This window comes from Atractosteus spatula, chromosome 7, assembly GCF_055471065.1.
Source record: "Atractosteus spatula isolate fAtrSpa1 chromosome 7, fAtrSpa1.hap1, whole genome shotgun sequence".
NCBI classification, from domain to species: domain Eukaryota; kingdom Metazoa; phylum Chordata; class Actinopteri; order Semionotiformes; family Lepisosteidae; genus Atractosteus; species Atractosteus spatula.
This window is the reverse complement of record NC_142712.1, coordinates 57628730-57646795: the sequence shown is the minus strand read 5'-3', so window position 1 is coordinate 57646795 and position 18066 is coordinate 57628730. Positions and strand designations below refer to the sequence as shown.

General features: G+C 37.2%; 1 protein-coding gene across 1 annotated transcript in view; it reads right to left on the bottom strand.

The window, feature by feature from the left end:
* agbl1 (AGBL carboxypeptidase 1) overlaps positions 1–18066 on the bottom strand; it is a 178967-nt gene that overhangs the window by 33688 nt on the left and 127213 nt on the right. Inside the window, exons 19-22 of the mRNA XM_088922306.1 lie at positions 16818–16947; positions 15304–15435; positions 14379–14555; positions 22–185 (exon numbers count right to left, since the gene is read on the bottom strand). Of these exons, the coding sequence (XP_088778432.1) occupies positions 22–185; positions 14379–14555; positions 15304–15435; positions 16818–16947 (603 nt within the window). The remainder of the gene's footprint in view (positions 1–21; positions 186–14378; positions 14556–15303; positions 15436–16817; positions 16948–18066) is intronic.

The window sequence follows — 18066 nt, the reverse complement described above, 5'->3', positions numbered from 1 at the left end:
GAAGTGAGGCAGTGGACTCACCTGTGGGACTTGTGATCTAGGATGTTGTCGTCCAGGTTGAGAAGCACAGAAGCGTGTTTAATGAGCTTCTTGCTGTGGAGCAGAGTGTTCCCTTTCAGAGACAGCAGACTCTGGCAGAACTTTGCCCCCATCTCCTCCAGCTCCCGGGTGCCAAGCTGCAGACCCTAATGCACACACACAAACAATTCAGTAACTGGTCCTTCAAGTCCATCTACAGTATATAAGGTCGCTCAGGCCTTCTGCTCTGAACCCCTTGTGTCTAATTGATTAGTTAACCATTTGATTTTAATTTTAACAAGAGTTTCTTTACCTCTTTAAAAATTTGCAAAGTATTTGCAAAGTATATCAATTACTGGGTTTCAAAAATCAATTAGGTACATTATTTGAATGCCTGTGCATCTGGTATTTAAGCACCTTGGGGTGGCTGAATAACATAAGCATTAAATATGGATTATTTTCCCCTTCATTGGATACTGAGCTCAATGTGCTTAATATAATAGAGCTTATGTAATGATAAATAAAAACTAAAGGGGAAAATTTACATACAGTAAGGTGTTCCATTCAATTGGCAACCGATCCTGTGCATCGCAAGAACCACTTACTATGGAAGTGTTTGAAACTGTGCGACAATGCAGCATTACCTGGTAACCATTTTAAAGGTGTTAGACAGCTGCAAAGGAATCAATTTATTGAAAAAAGGACATGCTGAGCTTTGTTTGCCAAAACAACTGAACACTTAAAGCAAGTTATTTCTGGGAAGCGAGGATTGAGTGAAGACATAGTTAAGAAGATCCAATTAGGAAAATAGTTCAATTAAAGGTTCAATAAGTAATAAGCAAGTAATTAAGTGCTCAGCTGGCATGAGAACCAGAACACACAGGGGGTCCTGAGGAGAAACTGAGAGACTGACAGTATGATGGTTTCACCTCCTGATGAAATGAGCATTTGTGTTCGTGCAGCTATTCACTGTTGTAGTCTCCTCCTTTTCCCTTTGACACACGCGTCTGAACAGTACCAATTAATGCACACTCTGTGCCTTGAAGGCTCAGTTCTTGCAGCTTGCAGGCAATTTAATAAAAACTTATGTAGGCATGTTTTAGGTTCGAGTCTGTAGAAGAATAGAAAGGCAGCTGTTATGCATGCATCCTGGGTAAAGTGTCCCTTTCAAAATATCTATCATGTAGTAACTATAACACACAGAAAAATAATAAAGGATACAAGGAGACAAGGGCATTTGGTCCTTCTAGCCCATTTGGTAGTTAGTAAATAATAATTTCAAACAGCCATTTCTTCAAGGAACACAGAGTATCATTCAACAACATGGCTGGACAGCTTGTTCCATATTCCCAGTATCAAACGATCAGAAATGAAGACCACTAAAGCAAAATCATCTAAATTGGTTGTTTCTTGATTTTGAGTTGTTTTGTTTTTCAATTTGCTAATTGACTTTTTGGTTGTATGAGTATGAAGCCACTAACTTTAGCTTGTGCCTGGTTTGACTAAGAATCTCTTCAGTTCTTAGTCAATGCAAATGATTGCTCTATAGCTTAACTACTGTACACCTGCTTGTTTGAGGATGTTATCAGCACATTTCCATTATATATTTTTCCCCATGTGTATTCCATTAAGTGTTCATTAAATAGGACTAATGCATTTCATTGCATACAGTATAGGTGTTCTTTTTTAACAAAGAGAAGAATATTCTCATTAGCCCAGAGAAGTGATAATTTATCACATTTCCTGCTAATGTAATATGACATCAGCGTATCAGTGCATTTGTCCCTTTCATATTTTGTTTTTGTTTGCATACACAACACTTCTATTTTGTTTTGCATCATTTTTTGCATCATTTATTTCCCTCTTGCACCACTGTGAGCTGTGTTCACCTTAACTGAAGAGTGAAAGACACAGTTTTCCCACACTAGTCAGATTTCCCTGGTGGGTATTTCTTCTTGCTCCTTTATTTAGACAAGACCTTTGTGCCAGCCTGCCTTCCCTTTGCTGTTTTGCTGGCACTTGTATCCTTCTGTGCAGACTACCTCTGCAGGAAAGTTAAAAGATGGCCACATCCAACTCTTTGTCAGTCCACTCCTGCATGCTCGGCGAGGCTGTCAGTGGGTGCTGCTGGCCCACAGGGGGCGCCAGTGCTCCTGCAGCCCTCTGCAGGGGAACTGTGGTGTTTGCCACTCTCTCCTCTGCTGGCACGTGCTGCACAATTACCCCTGGGGCAATGAAACAGAGACGAGACAGGACCTCCGTGACTGAAAACTACATAACATCCAGGGGATAGGTGTTCAATAATTTAGAAAGTTGAAGAGGTTTACATGTGCAGAAAGCATACAGCTGAGACTGTTTACTTGGAAAAAATCAATTTTCCTCTGTATTTGTAATGTCACAGAAGTGCGGCCCGTTTCAGTTGCTGGTCAGGCTAGCCACCACTTACACCACTGTAATGCAGGCCTATCAAATTATCTCACAGGTTGCCCAGAACAAAAGTAGATCAGGATTTATACTTTTTGTGCATTTGCGAGTTACACAATAAAATCCCAGCTGCGGTTTGTGTAATAATTGCTGTGGCTGTTAATAATTGCTGTGCTCCTATAGAGACTAAAAAAGTAAATGTTCCATAAAGAATTTGCAAAAGGAAGCTGGAATAAAGTGAGAAATTGAAATTGCTAGGGTACAATTATTTTTGCAGCACATCCCTCAAGCAACTGCTTTTGCCGAGTCACATTTTTTGGTGAGTGTTGCTTTTTGTTTTGAGTGTGTAGGACTTTTTCATGAAGTGCAAAATTAATAGAGAACTTCTGCCAAAACCCCCAAACCAGATTAATCTTGATTTACACTTTGGATCTTAGAATGAGATGTTGCTGTTTGTTGGTTTATTTGTTTTTCCTTTTATATATTTGGAAAACGTTTTTGAAAGTCATTAAGTTGCAAACATTTTTAGAAGAATACTAGCCAAGAGCAAAGCAATAGCAAAGACTAAACCAAACTGTGAAATACTATGAAACAACAAGGCCTCAGGCAAGGATCCTATTAATGAGATTCACAGAGAGCAAATCTGCCAGCAGAACAGCCCAGGTGTCACTATGTTAAACAATATTACAGATACACTACGTGAGAAAAAGTGTTTTGCTTTTTATATTGTAGATTTAAATTAATGTCACCTAGTGTCCAATTATATCTCTACTACACCATCCTCTTAGATAACACAGGTCAGGCAGAGATGAGCTGTAGGTTCACTTTGTGTTCAGGTATTTCTGGGGCTTGGTACTGTAGCTCAGCTCAGTTTGAGTAATGCATAACCGATCTTTGTGACTATCTTTTAGATTTAATAATGCAGGTGGTCAGGGATCTGAATATTTTTGTTACATACAGTATTCAACTATATCAGTTCAAACACAGGGAAAGGTTTAACTTCAGGCAATGAAGAAAAAATATCTGTGATAATATATCCAAACAAGTATATTTCAAATGGTTAGCATGTTTCTTTTTGGTCTCTATGAATTCCTCATGGTCCTGGATAAATTGCTATTCCCTTTAGACAAGTTCCTTTAAAGACTTCAATGAGAAATATCTCTAATCTTTTTGGACTTTTTTATAGAAAAACAACACAGAGCAATATGCTTGTACTATCCCAAAATGGTTTCCCTTTATAGCAATAATAAAGTTTATACTGTGCAGGCAAGCAAGGAGTAATGCCTGGGATGTTTTATTTGAATTTAACAAATAGTTTTATATGTTCCTGTTTATGTCTTACTCAGTCATTAAGATAAACTTGTTGCCACAGTTTAAGATGATTCGATCTTTAAAGTCTTTTAAATGACAGGACAAGTAGAAACTTTGTAGGACGTTCCTAATAGGAAGTTATATAGTAAATGTGATCAGAAAGCAGTTGGCAAAATATGAATAAACGAAAAATGTTTTGTGTAGGCTGCATCCGTTAATCATCTTTTTAAATACCCTCTTGTTAAGAAGGAAAAGCTTTTTTTTAAATTCTTATCCTAGGAGATGGTGGTTTTCTGTTGCACTGCAATCCCATAGGTATTGCAATTAAATGCTGCCTAATAATTATTTAAAAGCCTTGGCAGCATATTGCAGAAAAACGGAAAAATCAATTTGCAGGTGATTTATGAATTTACCTTTGCCGCTATTTCATACTGTTTTGAAAAGAGCTGTATGGCTTTACTTGTGTTTAAAAGAAGGTAGCCAAAAAATCTGAGGGACAATTGACAGGCACTTGAGACAGTGCTCTTGCCCTTTCGAGCAGGCTGTTCCATTTATCTTGTGATTAGCGCTTTCCTGCTGGATCTTGTTAACTCTAGGTAAATGCCACCAGTCAAGTGGCAAAGTAGTTTGCACACATTCTGTTCTATAACAAGTTGAGACATGGCTTCAATTGAAGATGCGTAGTCTGCACGAGGCATAAGATGTGAGCTTGTCTTATCAGTCACATCTGCAGTACGATCCTATTCTATTGAGAAGAAAAATCTATTCTGAGAAATAAATCAAGGAATTTAAAATGTCAGGGTTCAACTATTTTACAGCACTCCATGAATGTTTTATGCTGTGAAAACATACCATTTTAAAACACTGTATTACCTCTACATTTGGAGTATTAATGAGGGGTGTTCTTACAGATACAATATAGAGCCTGTGTTGTCTTGAGATTTTAGATGTCTCATCTTTGGGCTCATTTGAAATTTATGAGAAAAATGTATTGTTTAGTGATTATTTCTTCCTATTTTGTGTGTCAGCACTGACAAGGTGTCCCATTTTGAAGGAACAGAAGGTAATTGTCTAAGCTTCAACTTTAATTCCTTCACTAACATCATCATTCTATCTGTATTAGCACTCCCGTTTTTTTAGATGATGTACTGTACAGTAAATGCAAAAGCTGATTGAAGACCAACATTAGGATATTATTTTAAAATATAACTATAATGATGTTAGTAGAGGAATATTTTTGCTTGACAATGCTCTTGCCAGTTCATTAAATGCTTTTTTCAGTTTTTACCTTGTCAATAATACTGTATATTCATGATCCAAATGGTTTAATGAATAAATTATGGAAAATGTAAAAGTAAAACAATGTAAAGAGTTTAAAATGACTCAAAAATCAAGAAAGAGAAATACAAATGTAAAATACATTAGTGTAAGACACAGGGAAAATATTTTGTGTTTATTAATATTTATCGATAGGAGTGAGGAAATGCATTTTTAGTTTTTAATATAAAACGTATCTGCAAAAACAAATAACTAATTTTGGAAGCAAATTAAAATTATTTTTGCGAGTGTGAGTACAGCTTAGTACACAACTAATCTTTGAGCAGTTCTTCTAAATTTGCAAGCAGCTTAGATCCGCCTTTCCATCATAATCAGTGGTGCAACAGTGTTTTCCAAAAAGATCCTTCTGAAACAAGTCACACATTGAAGGCTAGTTACCACCAGCTGGTGCCAATGTATCCCACCACTTAACAGGTTCTGTTCCACGCTACCCACATTGTATACGCTGAGCCATGTCAGAAACATGACATAGAAACAGGCTGATTCTTTTTTATTTTGGACTAAACCAAAGTTATTGATATTTTCTGCCTTCCATTCTGACCAAACCCACACTTAATTAATAGGTCTAATTATATGAAACTGAACACCTCAGTTCAGGGAAAGGTTTAATAGCAACTGCATCTTGATTCCAGTAAGTCTTTAAAAGACCTTGAAGAATTACTGTACATCAGTAAAGATACAAAGATTATGAGTGGGAATAAACATTTATAGCCAGGTTTAAACTTTGCCCTGTTCATAAAGAGTACAACTCTTTCCATTTCACAGCCCTTCCTCCCTGGACTGGCATACTGAAGCCTTCTCAATACAGCACATTGACTCCCTCTTAACTCTGCATGCTGACTCCTTCTCCATTTTGGATACTTGACTTGGAGTTTCTACTTATCACCTCTGGGTCAACCTTAACCACTTAAAGAACTCCACAGAGAGCACCCTACTGAAATACTGTACTTAAACCTGTGGAAGTCAGTGTTTCATTTTAAGTTATTATATGGAGAGAGACTCTTTTATTAAGAAACGTGCATACATTTTTTATAATTAGTGGAAAATCCCTACACTAGAATATTAACTGAGGTTTGTTTTAGTGCTCTCATAAAGATTGCGTGATACAAATGTTAGCAATTTCAACAGTGATTTAAAAAAATCTGATCAGAATTTTCCACTTGCCTTGTATTAATGTACTGTAGTTGTATTCTGTAAAGTATTTTTTTTATTTGCAATGAGCTCAGAAACAACCTATTAACACAGCACAGTATAAAGCAGCAAATTAAATGTGATATACAGTAATAAATCACACATACAAATGGAAAAATAATATTTTTTATCTGAAGTATTTGACATTACTGTGTACTGTATATTGGGACCTTTTTTAATTACAGTACAATTCAATGGCATTTTAGAATTTTTAAATAGGTCACCACATCTTATCAATATTTTAAACCTTTTTCTGCAGGCATTAGAAAGTACCATATGATCAAGGGATTTAAAGTCTCAATGCCAGAGAAATGCGATTTAAACAAACTGTTCCTTGTGTGTAGCTGGAAAACTCCTGAAATACAACATCCTTCTAAATTCACTTGACAACTCTACCTGCTTCTAAACTATGCATTAGCTAAAATCAAACCACAGTGCAAGTCATACATTTATAGACCCTAGTCACATACATTTTCATCTAGAGTGGAACAAAAGTCTTAAATTGTATTGTGCTCACATGCAGTATATATTTACCCTTTTCACCAGCAGTGGAAGAAGGACTGGCTGAATACTGGCTCTACAGTATTCTAATTGTAACTGAGCATCCCACACTGTCAATCCCCCACCACCTATCCATGCATGCTGCACTGATGAGCACCACTTGTGGCTGCTAGCTTTGATTTTACACAGTATACAAAAAAGTGAAATTAAATATTTGTTTGAGATGTTTCTGCATTCATATGTTGGGAAACATCCAGAGCTAATTAATAATCATTGCCATAATTCCTATATATATATACTGTGTATAGTATGTATCTGTGTTTTTTGCATATTAATCTATGATTAAAAGAAAAAAATATATAGTAGCATGCAAATGTAATAGTATTTAAAAAAGTAAATGTGTAGAACCTATATGTTATGTGGGTTGTAAGGAAAATGTATCTTGTGTCCATTCCTAATTTCTAATTAATCTTGATCTAATTACAGTGTAGAAGAACTGCCTGATCCCAAAACAAGGTTTTGAGAAAAGTTATCAAATCATCCCTCAGCCTCTTATGATACACAAGTACAAGTATTGTTTAGGTGCTCAGTGAAGTATATGGCAACTCTTCTTGTTCCATATATGGGAAGTTGTTTTGTATAATATTTCTCCCATACAGTAACTGGAGTATGCTGCCATGTGGTTTTCAAGATGTGTTATTGCCCAAGAACATTTAAAAATTTATCAGGATGGTGTAGGTGCCAGAGCTCTAGGCTTTGATGATGCTCTTAATTAACTTCCGGCTATTCACAATCTTTGACTACATATGATTAAACCAGTAAATGAAGAAGCTTTAAAATGGCATTTCCAAATTATATCTTCACTTAGAATTAATGTACACCATTGTACATTTCTGTATTTTCCCACTAGTATATTCTTGAAGCAGAAATGAACATCAACATTTCAACAACTCCGTCAGCTAATTACTGGATTACAATTATTACTCTATAGATGGATATTTTAAAAAACATTCATTTTTCCTGCTAAATTACACTGCTGTCTTACACATATAATATATGAACATCTATGTGCAACATAATCTCCTAATATTTGTTATCCCTTATTTGGTTGTTGCTTTCCTTTCATTTGAAATGTAAACCTTCTATTAATTCAGAAAGGTAGCCTCTGATCTCTTGTAAATTACACAGATTTGAGGCTGTCAGCATACATGGTCTCAGCATGACACTGAAATCCCAAAGTATCTCATTAACAGGTCTGTGTGCCTTGAGAGAGCTGCATTCAAATAGTCCTGTAAGTTGCTATCGTACTAGTAATGTCCCCAGAAGCAGTACTGAGCATAAAGCACTCCGGAAATTGATAATAGGTTGATATTTCCTCCAAGAACCATTCATCAGAGATGCCCTCAAACTGAAATTCCTTGCTTAATGTTCAAGACATTTTTATTTCTCTAAGACTGCTTTATTTTTCCAGATTACATATTGATGAATATTTTATGAAAATACACTTTCACAGTGACCTTCAGAAATTATTTACTGAGGTCACAGGGGCTGTGTTGGCAAGTGTGCAGTGAGTCTCACCACTGTGGCACCCAAGGTAAAGTGAGAGTTGAAGCCATGCACTGAATGTCTTGGTGTATATGACACCTGAAGAAGGCTCCACGGCCGAAACGTTGTGTTTTCTTTCTTCTTTTTTCAGCATGGAATAAACCTATTACTTGTCCTTTGCAGCCTACGCATGCTGACGCAGCTTCCCACCTGAACTACTACAATATATGTTTCTTTTTTATTCCTATAGAATTTTATTCCTATAGAATGTTCTATAGGCCCTCATTCTATAGGCCACCTGAATTAGGTGTGTGCACATACTGTATACAGTGAACCTCCAAATTACTGAAAAGTACTGTCATTTGACTGTCATTGCACTGGTTGACACGTCTCCCACTGATGTCAGTGTAAGATCACAGGTGTCCAGAAAGCTCCCAGTGACAATCGAGAGAACTCCAGCCTGCTAAAGCCTACAGTACATGACAGTAACATGACAGTACTTGACTAAGCGTGTACTGCTGCTCAGTCTCTGACAATCCCTCTCCTGGGATTAGGACATTTTATCATCAGCTAACCTGAGATTAGGGAATCCTGGTCACAGTTGACATATGGCATATCTCTGTCTCAAACCAGCAACGTCTAGACTATACAGCTCAATTTAAACTCGGAGCAAATCCATGCTGAAGTATAATATTTCCGAGCTCTTTTAAGACCATGCGTTGTTGCACAAGGGCCAAGTATATACCAAAGTAATAAACAAAAAGATATAAATTAATAATAGAGTTGGAAAAAATGGACAGAAAAAATGCCAAGTTATGAGACATCGGATAGTGTTTGGTTATGCTGAAATCTTTCGTAGCATTTCATTCCTTGCAGTAAGACTCTGCAAAGACCTGTAGCCTTGTGCCACATGGCACTTAGCCCCGTGTTAGAAATGTCTAACATACACCACTTTGTGTCTCATTTTATACTTAACAACTCAATATAGAAGGTGTAAAATTGGATAGTAAACATCCTTTAAAGGTCTGAGGCAAAGGTGAAACAAAATGTTTGTTGTCGTATCAATTTTGTACCTCATTACATGTACTGAAATCTAATAAGTCATGGCTTAATACAGTTTCCTGAAAAGTGTTCCTCATTATCTCCTGCCCCTCAGCTACAATTCCTACCTCCACGGCACTGCTTCACTTCCTCTCCACTGGAGTGCATTAATTGGGATTCTAAAGGACTCAACATTCGTCTCCTGGCTGGTTTAATGCAGTGCTGTCTGCCCTTCGAGGAGGGATGTCCATGTCATTCAGAGTTCACATTCGGTTTTTGTCTGCATTTGGTTCTCGGTGAACTTGAAAGTGATATTTGCAATATAGGCGAAAATATTTTTGTCACCCTCAAGAGGCATTTGTGGTAATGTTTCAATGCACTGTAAAACCAGACATTCAGAGAAAAAAAAATATTTGGCTGTCCTTCTAAAACTGAAATATATAATAATTACAATCTAGAGCATTTCAGTCTGGAAGAGCAGCATTGACATACACCCCAGTTCTTCAGAGGAATATTTACAAAAAAAAACACCAAGCATTCTTAAACACCACCACTGGGGGGTAAAGTATGTGGCACACATTCATTACACAAAACTGCTTTCACTCTAATGTCAGGAAACAGCAAAAAGCTTTTCCTACAGGCTGGGTAAAACTGGGTTGACAATGTCACTCTCCTTGATTATCAAGTTAGATGAAAACTCCAGAGACAAGGACCACATTTGCCTCAGGAATTATATTCACACTGACCATCCAATCTTATGAGTGTCTCAGGCAACCAAATTTATGGCTATTTAATTCGTGGCATTGCAAACTGTTGGCGCACTTTGCTTTTCCAATAAGCGTTTGTACTAAAGTGCTTTAAGGTGCTTCTCACTGGAGCCCTACTAAAATAGTTTGCTCTGAATGCAGGATGAGGACTGTCTAGCTAGAGTCACCAATTTTAGTTCACAGGAACTCCCAATTGGTGGCAAACACTCACACTCACACTCACACTCTAGCATTCTCAGTGTGCAGATTATTTCAAATTATTGAGTATTAAAAAAGGAAAATACTGACAACTCTTTATTTTAGAAAGAAAAAAATAACTAAGTTTTATGATCTTTGTATCCTCAGCTAAATTAAACTTGATAAATTATACTTTAAAACTCAGATACATTATTTTTGCACTCAAGCTCCATGCTTAAGGTGATTGGAGGTGATATCTTTGTGATGCAAATCACCGTTCTTTTGAAGCTCCCCCCCCCCCCCTTAGATGGTTGGAATCTTTCTGCATCAAGACATGACAAGAGTCTCTGTCACTGCTGATCTGCAAAATGGATAAATTTCAGTTTGTCAGAAGTCGCATGCCATTACTCTCTCTTGGACAGTTCTAAGGAGTGCAAATCTCACACTTGGTCTGTCTCTGATGTGTAAAGCCTCCTGAATTTCACATGCAGGGTGCACAACACAAAAAAGAGCACTCAGTAATTTAGATTAAGAGTCTTTTGCTTTGAAGAAGAAAAGAAGTTTTCTTTCAATCCTTTTATTTTCCTTTCTCATCCAAAACATTAAAATGCAGAGCTGCTTTACTTCAGTGGGGAAAGTATTTTCCAGAGTTTTCTTTTAAATTAATGCCTAACAGTCTTGACAGAAAGGATTTATTCAGATGCTTTTAATTTATTGTATTTATACAATGTATATTTGCCTTTGCTTTCTGCAATACAAATGCCAATAACATGATATTGCAGTTATGTAGCTCTTGACAAAGACCCCTTGGCTGACTTAGTGACTGACTGAGAGCATAGTTAAACCCCTATTTTCCAAAAGTTTCACTTCAGCCCATGATTTCATGCACTCATTTCATGCACTCATTTAAGGTACAATACAGTAGGTGTGTGCTGCGCATTCAGGCCTTCTAAAAACTGAGATGGCCTCTTGAATTGGCCTGTCTGATATCAGCTCGAAACATTACATGATTTTTAATCAGAAGACAACCAGAGGGTTGCTTGACTTTCATATACTTCAAATGTGTTTTTCCCAATTCATTAATTGTGGATCACCCCCAAAATCCATCTATCCACTTCCCCGCCTCTCACACACAGACACACACACTCACACCAGAGTACATTTTCTCAGAAGACAATTAGCCTACCAGCATGTTTTTGGACTGTGAGAGGAAGCAGTAGCAGCAGGTGAATACCGACAACAACACAGGTAGAACACACAAACCTCATGCAGACCGCACCCCAGATCCAGTATTGTATCTTGAGCCCCAGCGCTGTGAGGCAGCACCGCTAACCACTGCGCCATCATGCCAGCCCTCATCCCAGAAATCCAGCATTTAATTTGTTAGTCCCAGATTCCTGATTAACAACTTCCATATGGACAAAGGATTTCAAAGTTATTGTACCATCACATTTCAAAGCTATAAAAGATAAATATCAACTTCGAAATTGGTGGTATGAATGGTTTAATGAAAAAATGAAAAATTATATAAAAGAAAGGAAATGCTTTGTAAAGCTTTTAAAAAGATTCATTAGCAAGCAGACAACAGAGCGCACACTAAATGGCAATGAAGTGTCCAGAAAGATATTGTACGACATACTGACACGTTACACCGCACATCTCATCAACTCATAAACTCTTTAAAATTCTCCAACATCTCTCATCATCAAATCAATCTCATAATTCATCAAAAGTTTTCTATACAAAAAATAAAAATGAGTCATCTAGAGTATATTAATTTAGTCCCTCCTGCCATTATAAGTGACTGGGAATCTCCTGTTGCAACTCTGAGAAAATATCAGCTTAGTCATTTCATTAATCTATATCTAATAAGTCAGATCATTTGTAAGAAGTTTCTAGTTATCGTTTGATTCTCTAAATAGTATACGATAATTCAGCTTACAATTCTTCTGTTTCCCCAATCAGACTTGAAACAAGCATTTTTATTATTTTTACTCAGTCCCTGAATTAATAGCTCAACTTTTAAATAAAACTAAGGGATAGTTTTATATCTTCAGAAAATGGTATTATCACAGGAAACAACTGAAATGTTAAGTTTATGTTTTGTATAAACCACTAATTGATCAACATTCAATGTAAGCTTGCAAATATTAAGAATACTTGGACTTTCAAATTCTGTTAGAAATTCTGCTAAGTCTCAAACATTATACTAGCCTATATACTGTATCTATAGCAGGACCTCCACTGAAATATTACAACAAGCCTTTTTTGTTTAGTTTTAACAGGAATGGAGCATTAATTGTCAATATTCTTAGAAATAAATTCATTTTAAGATTAAAGAGAAATGCATTTTTCGTCTTGGAAAGCTAGTCTTTTCTGGACAGTGTGCAGATAATATTTTATCATAATACTCTTGACCTTTTCTTAATTGCCTGCAAAAGAAAAAACAGCAAAGCTGTAAATTAATAAAGAGAAAGTGATGACTAAGTTGCTGATTTTTCATCTTTGTTCTTTTTATTTTGCTTGTAGAGCATTCTGAGGCAATACTAATGTGTGTGGCAAAGCAGCTCTATTCATGGAGCAACATTTTCAGAGACCTCATCCAAATTATTTCAAGATGCCAAGAGCTGTGCAGACAAACATGTTCAATCAGGGTGGAGACTGAGCTAAAAGGGCTGTTTCTGTTTGAACGTGTTGGGTGCAGTCATTTTTCTTAGAGAACTCGAAAGATCATTCTTAATACAGCGACAAGCCTCTTCAGTGTACAGCACATGTTCATGAAGAAGAATCACAAACCTCCTCATCTGATGACTTTTAAAAGGGCATTGTAAAAGACATAATACATTATTGATCCAAGATACAATTATACTAGTGGTTGGATGAGAAGTGGAAAAGTGTTATTTTAATAAGATGACACTGTTACAAATGATTACTGCATTTATTCACACAACTCCCTGTTTCCTAGGAAACAGTGTGTTAAAGTGGTAGCAGTGAAACTGTGAGATATCGCAGCCTGTGGCCATGAGGAGGAAGTGATGATGTCACAGCTAAGATCTGTGGGTGAAGAGCCTCTTCTATAGTGGCTTTGCAGAAACTGTACCTTCCTTCTCTAATAAACAGCAAGAACAGGTAGGGAGTGATAAATTACCTGGATCAGGTAATAAATCGTCAGGAAAAAGAGCTAAGAAGTATTGTCTTGGTTACAGTATTTTGCTCATAAATATGAGGGCTGCAGCAGCAAATTATCTTTCTCACTGTCCTGTCTTGTTTGTCTTCCATCATCCTTTTGTTCCCTTCTGTCATTTTTGGATGCACTTATCTAGACAAATGATCAGGACCCCTGAAGGACAGATCCCAAAGCTGCCAAATCTTAAGCTAGATGCATCAATGTCTTTTCTGCAGTCATGCACATAATTAAGATGCCTCCTCATTTAGAACTCATTGTCTGCCATCTGACATCTTGGTTGGTTGCTGGCTATTCCTGCCCATTGACACAACAATACTTAGTGCTTTATCACCAAGAACATTGAGAAAATGAATAAGTTGCAGAACAACAAATCTACACAAGTTTGACAAAATGCCCAGATGTACCATTCTGCTGCAATATACAGTAGCACAGCAAACGGATTTTAGACTGATAATAAAGCTGCAGAATTTGAGGTAGTTGGATTAATGCTCTTTATGTGAACAGTGTCCAGAGAGTTAAAGCTCTGGAAAGAGAATGTTTTAATGCATGTTTTTGTAGTTAAATCTCAAAGCTGATCAAATCTCACTGGTATCCAATGAGACCAAACAAGGTCCTTACTCATGCACACCCACTTCATCCAGAAGAGCTCTTGATGGCAGATATTACACTGATGAATTGTCTTAAGCTCATTTCCTTCTAGTTCTTTTACAAAACATTGAATTCTCTGCAGGTACCCTTTAAGATACATACTGTAATATCTTCAGTGAGTTGTTTATCCTGTTTTAACCTCAGTACAATGCCTCATGCTATGGTCTCCTAAGAAAGCTGCATGCAACTCCATTGCAAACATTGAAAGTAACCCAGACAATTCGCCCCACCTTGTAGACTCCCTGGTTACAGCTGTTGTAGGTGCTCTCCATGGTGTAGCTCCTCTGGACCCCCATCTCTCTCCACACCACCACCCGAGCCGTGGACCCGCGCGACTTCTCCACCAGGAAGTTGCAGCTGTTGAATGAGAAGGCCGGAGCAATTCTGTCCAGGACTTTAGGAAGAGTCTGAAAAAACCACAGCCAGGGTAAGTTTGACAGTTTTGCACTTCAGAACAATTTGTTCTTCCCTATCCCAGAAATGTGTTGCTTTAAATTTCTTTAATGTGACTGGCAAATGTTTGAAGGTGCTGTCCTTAACGATGCAGATATATTTATATAATGCTTGCACATACTGTAAGCAAACTATTGAAACTCACAAGACAATTACATAGAAATCATTAAAATACAATTAAACACTAAATACCATCCAATAGTTCTCACTGCTTCTGTGTTTTAGTCACTTTTAAATGACCCTATTATTGTTTTAGACTTGTCTACATATGTGTCATAAAAATATTTTCCACTAACTGGTCTTGTGAAAGAAGTCATATCTCTACACTTATGCACATTCAGGTTATAAGTGTCTATTACCAAGTTAAATAATTCATATTAAATTGTAAGTTTAATTGCATTAATTATTACCTTTAAGGGTTTAACAATGCTCTCTCTATCTTCTGTAATTATTTTTCCTAATTTGATATTGTCAAAGACAAAATTGCAAAAACTGTCACATTTGCGACGTTGCGTTTTTTACCAGTTTTTCATTTTCCTTTTTGCCACAGCTTTAATTCTATTCATTGAAAGTCTGCAGATGTCTGTCTTGTCAGTACCAAATAAATTATAAAATCTGCGCTGGATGACTTTGCTGCTGCCACATTTCGGAGCTCTAAACGGATTTCAGTACAGGAGAAAACTCAAAGAATAGTGGCGATACCCGGTATCCAGGATCCTCCTTAAAAACCAAGGCATGGAGAGGCACACCAGACTGCCAGAGGGTCTCCTTCACGCTGCAGCCATACAGGAAGACGTTCTTCTTCCTTGAGTGGCCGTGATAGTCACAGAATACCTAGAGGGGAAGCCCCAGGTGAGTCAGAGCAGGCTGCAGGGCTTTTTCTAATAGTAGGACAGAATGAAAAATAGAATGGAAATTGGTTCCAGACTTCCTGATGTTTTTCCTTGATCACCTTCTAGTCTGGTGCACAGGGTCAGCTGAATGCCTGACCAGTCCTTATTAAATTTCCAACTGAAACAGGATGAACAGGTTTTGAAAATGACTCCATGGGAGATATAGAGTAAAAACAGTCAAGTGTTGCATATTTCTTCAAATAGTATTGTATTTTATATCAGCAGTATGAGAAGAAACACAATACTCAGATCTAAAGGATTTACACAAATGATTTGCTTAAATCAATTACAAAAACAATCATTAAAAGAAGACAATTGCAGATGATAGAATGCAGAGTTTTCAATATGAAAAATGGCGTGCTGTCAAAATGGAACAAAAAAACAAATACAAAATTCCTTATCATATTATAATCCTGACAGTATATCATATAGACCTGACCATCCTCAGGTTAGACCGCTGTGGGTCATTACCCCACTTCTCCTTTACAGTTACAGCCAGCTGGGAAAGCTTGGCCAGACACTTTTTTCTCCTCTTGATGGCATTAGCAGATTGCTTCAGTACATGATTTGTTAGGCTCATGTCAGGAAATCTGGTCAGTTTGGGCAAGGTAAACTTCTCCATTGGCTCAAGCACTTTGTCTAAGTATCCCTGAGCAGTCACGTTCAATTCTTAATATGCATGAAAAGTATACTTGTGTTGAAGGACATGCCTCCCTGCATCATCACACTTCAAAAAACCCCACTATTTGACTCAATCAACAACACAATAGTCACCAAAACGCTCATCACAATATTCAACAAACACTGGTTATTCAATAATTGGTTGAATGTTTACTCTTCTGCAGTTTTCCAAAGATTTCAAGAGCATAAGGAAAAGGCAACTTGCTCACCCTATTCATCAGCAAGATCAAACACCTCTCCTCTCAATGTTCTTAAGACTGATGGTTAAATCTCAGAACGCCAGATATTAAAATAATATTTATGAAAACAAGTAGAAATTTATGTTTATCTTTTTAAACTGGGCTCCCTGAAAAAGTCAGATTTAATCAGTTTGTAAAGACAAAACTGCTGCATTTTTTGTACTTGCGAGAAACACTCAAGAAGCTAGGAATTATAAATGGTACTGTATATCCTGAATTTTTAACAGCTCTTTCTTACAGCAAGTTGTGCCTAACTCTCAAATCCTGCACCAGGCAAGTCTACATATAATGTTAAGTTCAGTGTGTGTGAATATGGAGATAGTAGTGGTCTTGCCAGATAGGCCCATAGCTACTGTAACCTCACGATGGCCAATTTGGAGACAGTCGTTAATGCAAGTCTTACCAGTGGGGCTCTCCCAATGCTGTTGAGATAGTAGAGGAAGCCTTTGGTGTGGTATATTGTAGGGCTGAGAGTCGGGTCTGGCTTCAGCCACTGCCTGTTCAGGTCCTCTCCACTCAGGGAACAGCGGTGCCTGCAGTTCCATAAAAAAAAACTCCTAAAAGAGCTGTTCTAAAACAAAAATCGCAATCAAAATGGCTGTGCCAATCCAAAAGTGCAGGAGGATTAAGACAGCTCTTTCTTCTACTTAAATCAAAAAGGCTTATGAGTTTGCAATGTACATCCGTTATGCACATCCATATACTGTATAAAGAGAATTATTTGGTGAAAGTGAAATTAATTAAAAGGGAGTTTTCATAAACAGTCTACAAGTCTGAAGAACTGAAATAAAAGGACATTTGATGCATTGAAATCATTGTTAAGCAAAATTATTGGGTGAGTCCTAAATATTAAATAATATTGTAATTGTAGAAATTGATTTGGTAACAGCATATATACAGTATATATATTCATTGTGCATGCAGAAGAGGTCTCATTGTGTAACATAAGAATTTACTTTCTTGGGACTACATAATAGTACATAATTCAATCCCCTCTGAAGAGGGATTCAGCTTTTGGTGCATTACTTTAATGGTTGTCTAGGCTGCCCAGGTCAGGTGCTACAGGATTCCAGTGCACAGACAGACAATGGGATGATCACCTCAAAAAAGCTGCCTCATTTTGGGCGGGTGTACAAGGACAATGGGCTGCAAATACGGGCTGCCAATGTACAAACTATTAAAAACTGTAATATAATAAACAGAATGTAGTAGTGGAATACTTGGGTATAATTAATGTCAAAGCCCCGACAAGTGGAGTAAATCCACTGATCAGGTGTATTTAAGAGGCATCTTTGGCTCACTGGGGGGTCAACAGACCCATTTTGGTAGAGGGGAAGGTACAGTAGTAGCGATACGGTGTCGAGATCTGCAGCGGGTCAGTCTGTTTAATTCTTTGTGTTGTGTTTCACACTGAGTTGTGCCGTCACTGTGTGTAGTAAGAGCTATGGGGCAGAAGGGTTTTCATTTATTTTGTACAGTTTTTTGTTTGTTTATGTTTGAACCTACACAGCAAAGCCAAGATCCCTGCTGGACCATGAGTAAAATATTAATGTGGTGTGTGTACTTATGTGCTAAGGTTCCCATCGGTCTTCCATGTGGAAGAGGAAAACCTCCACAATATGTAATGTTTTTTATCATCTACAGTATTTTAT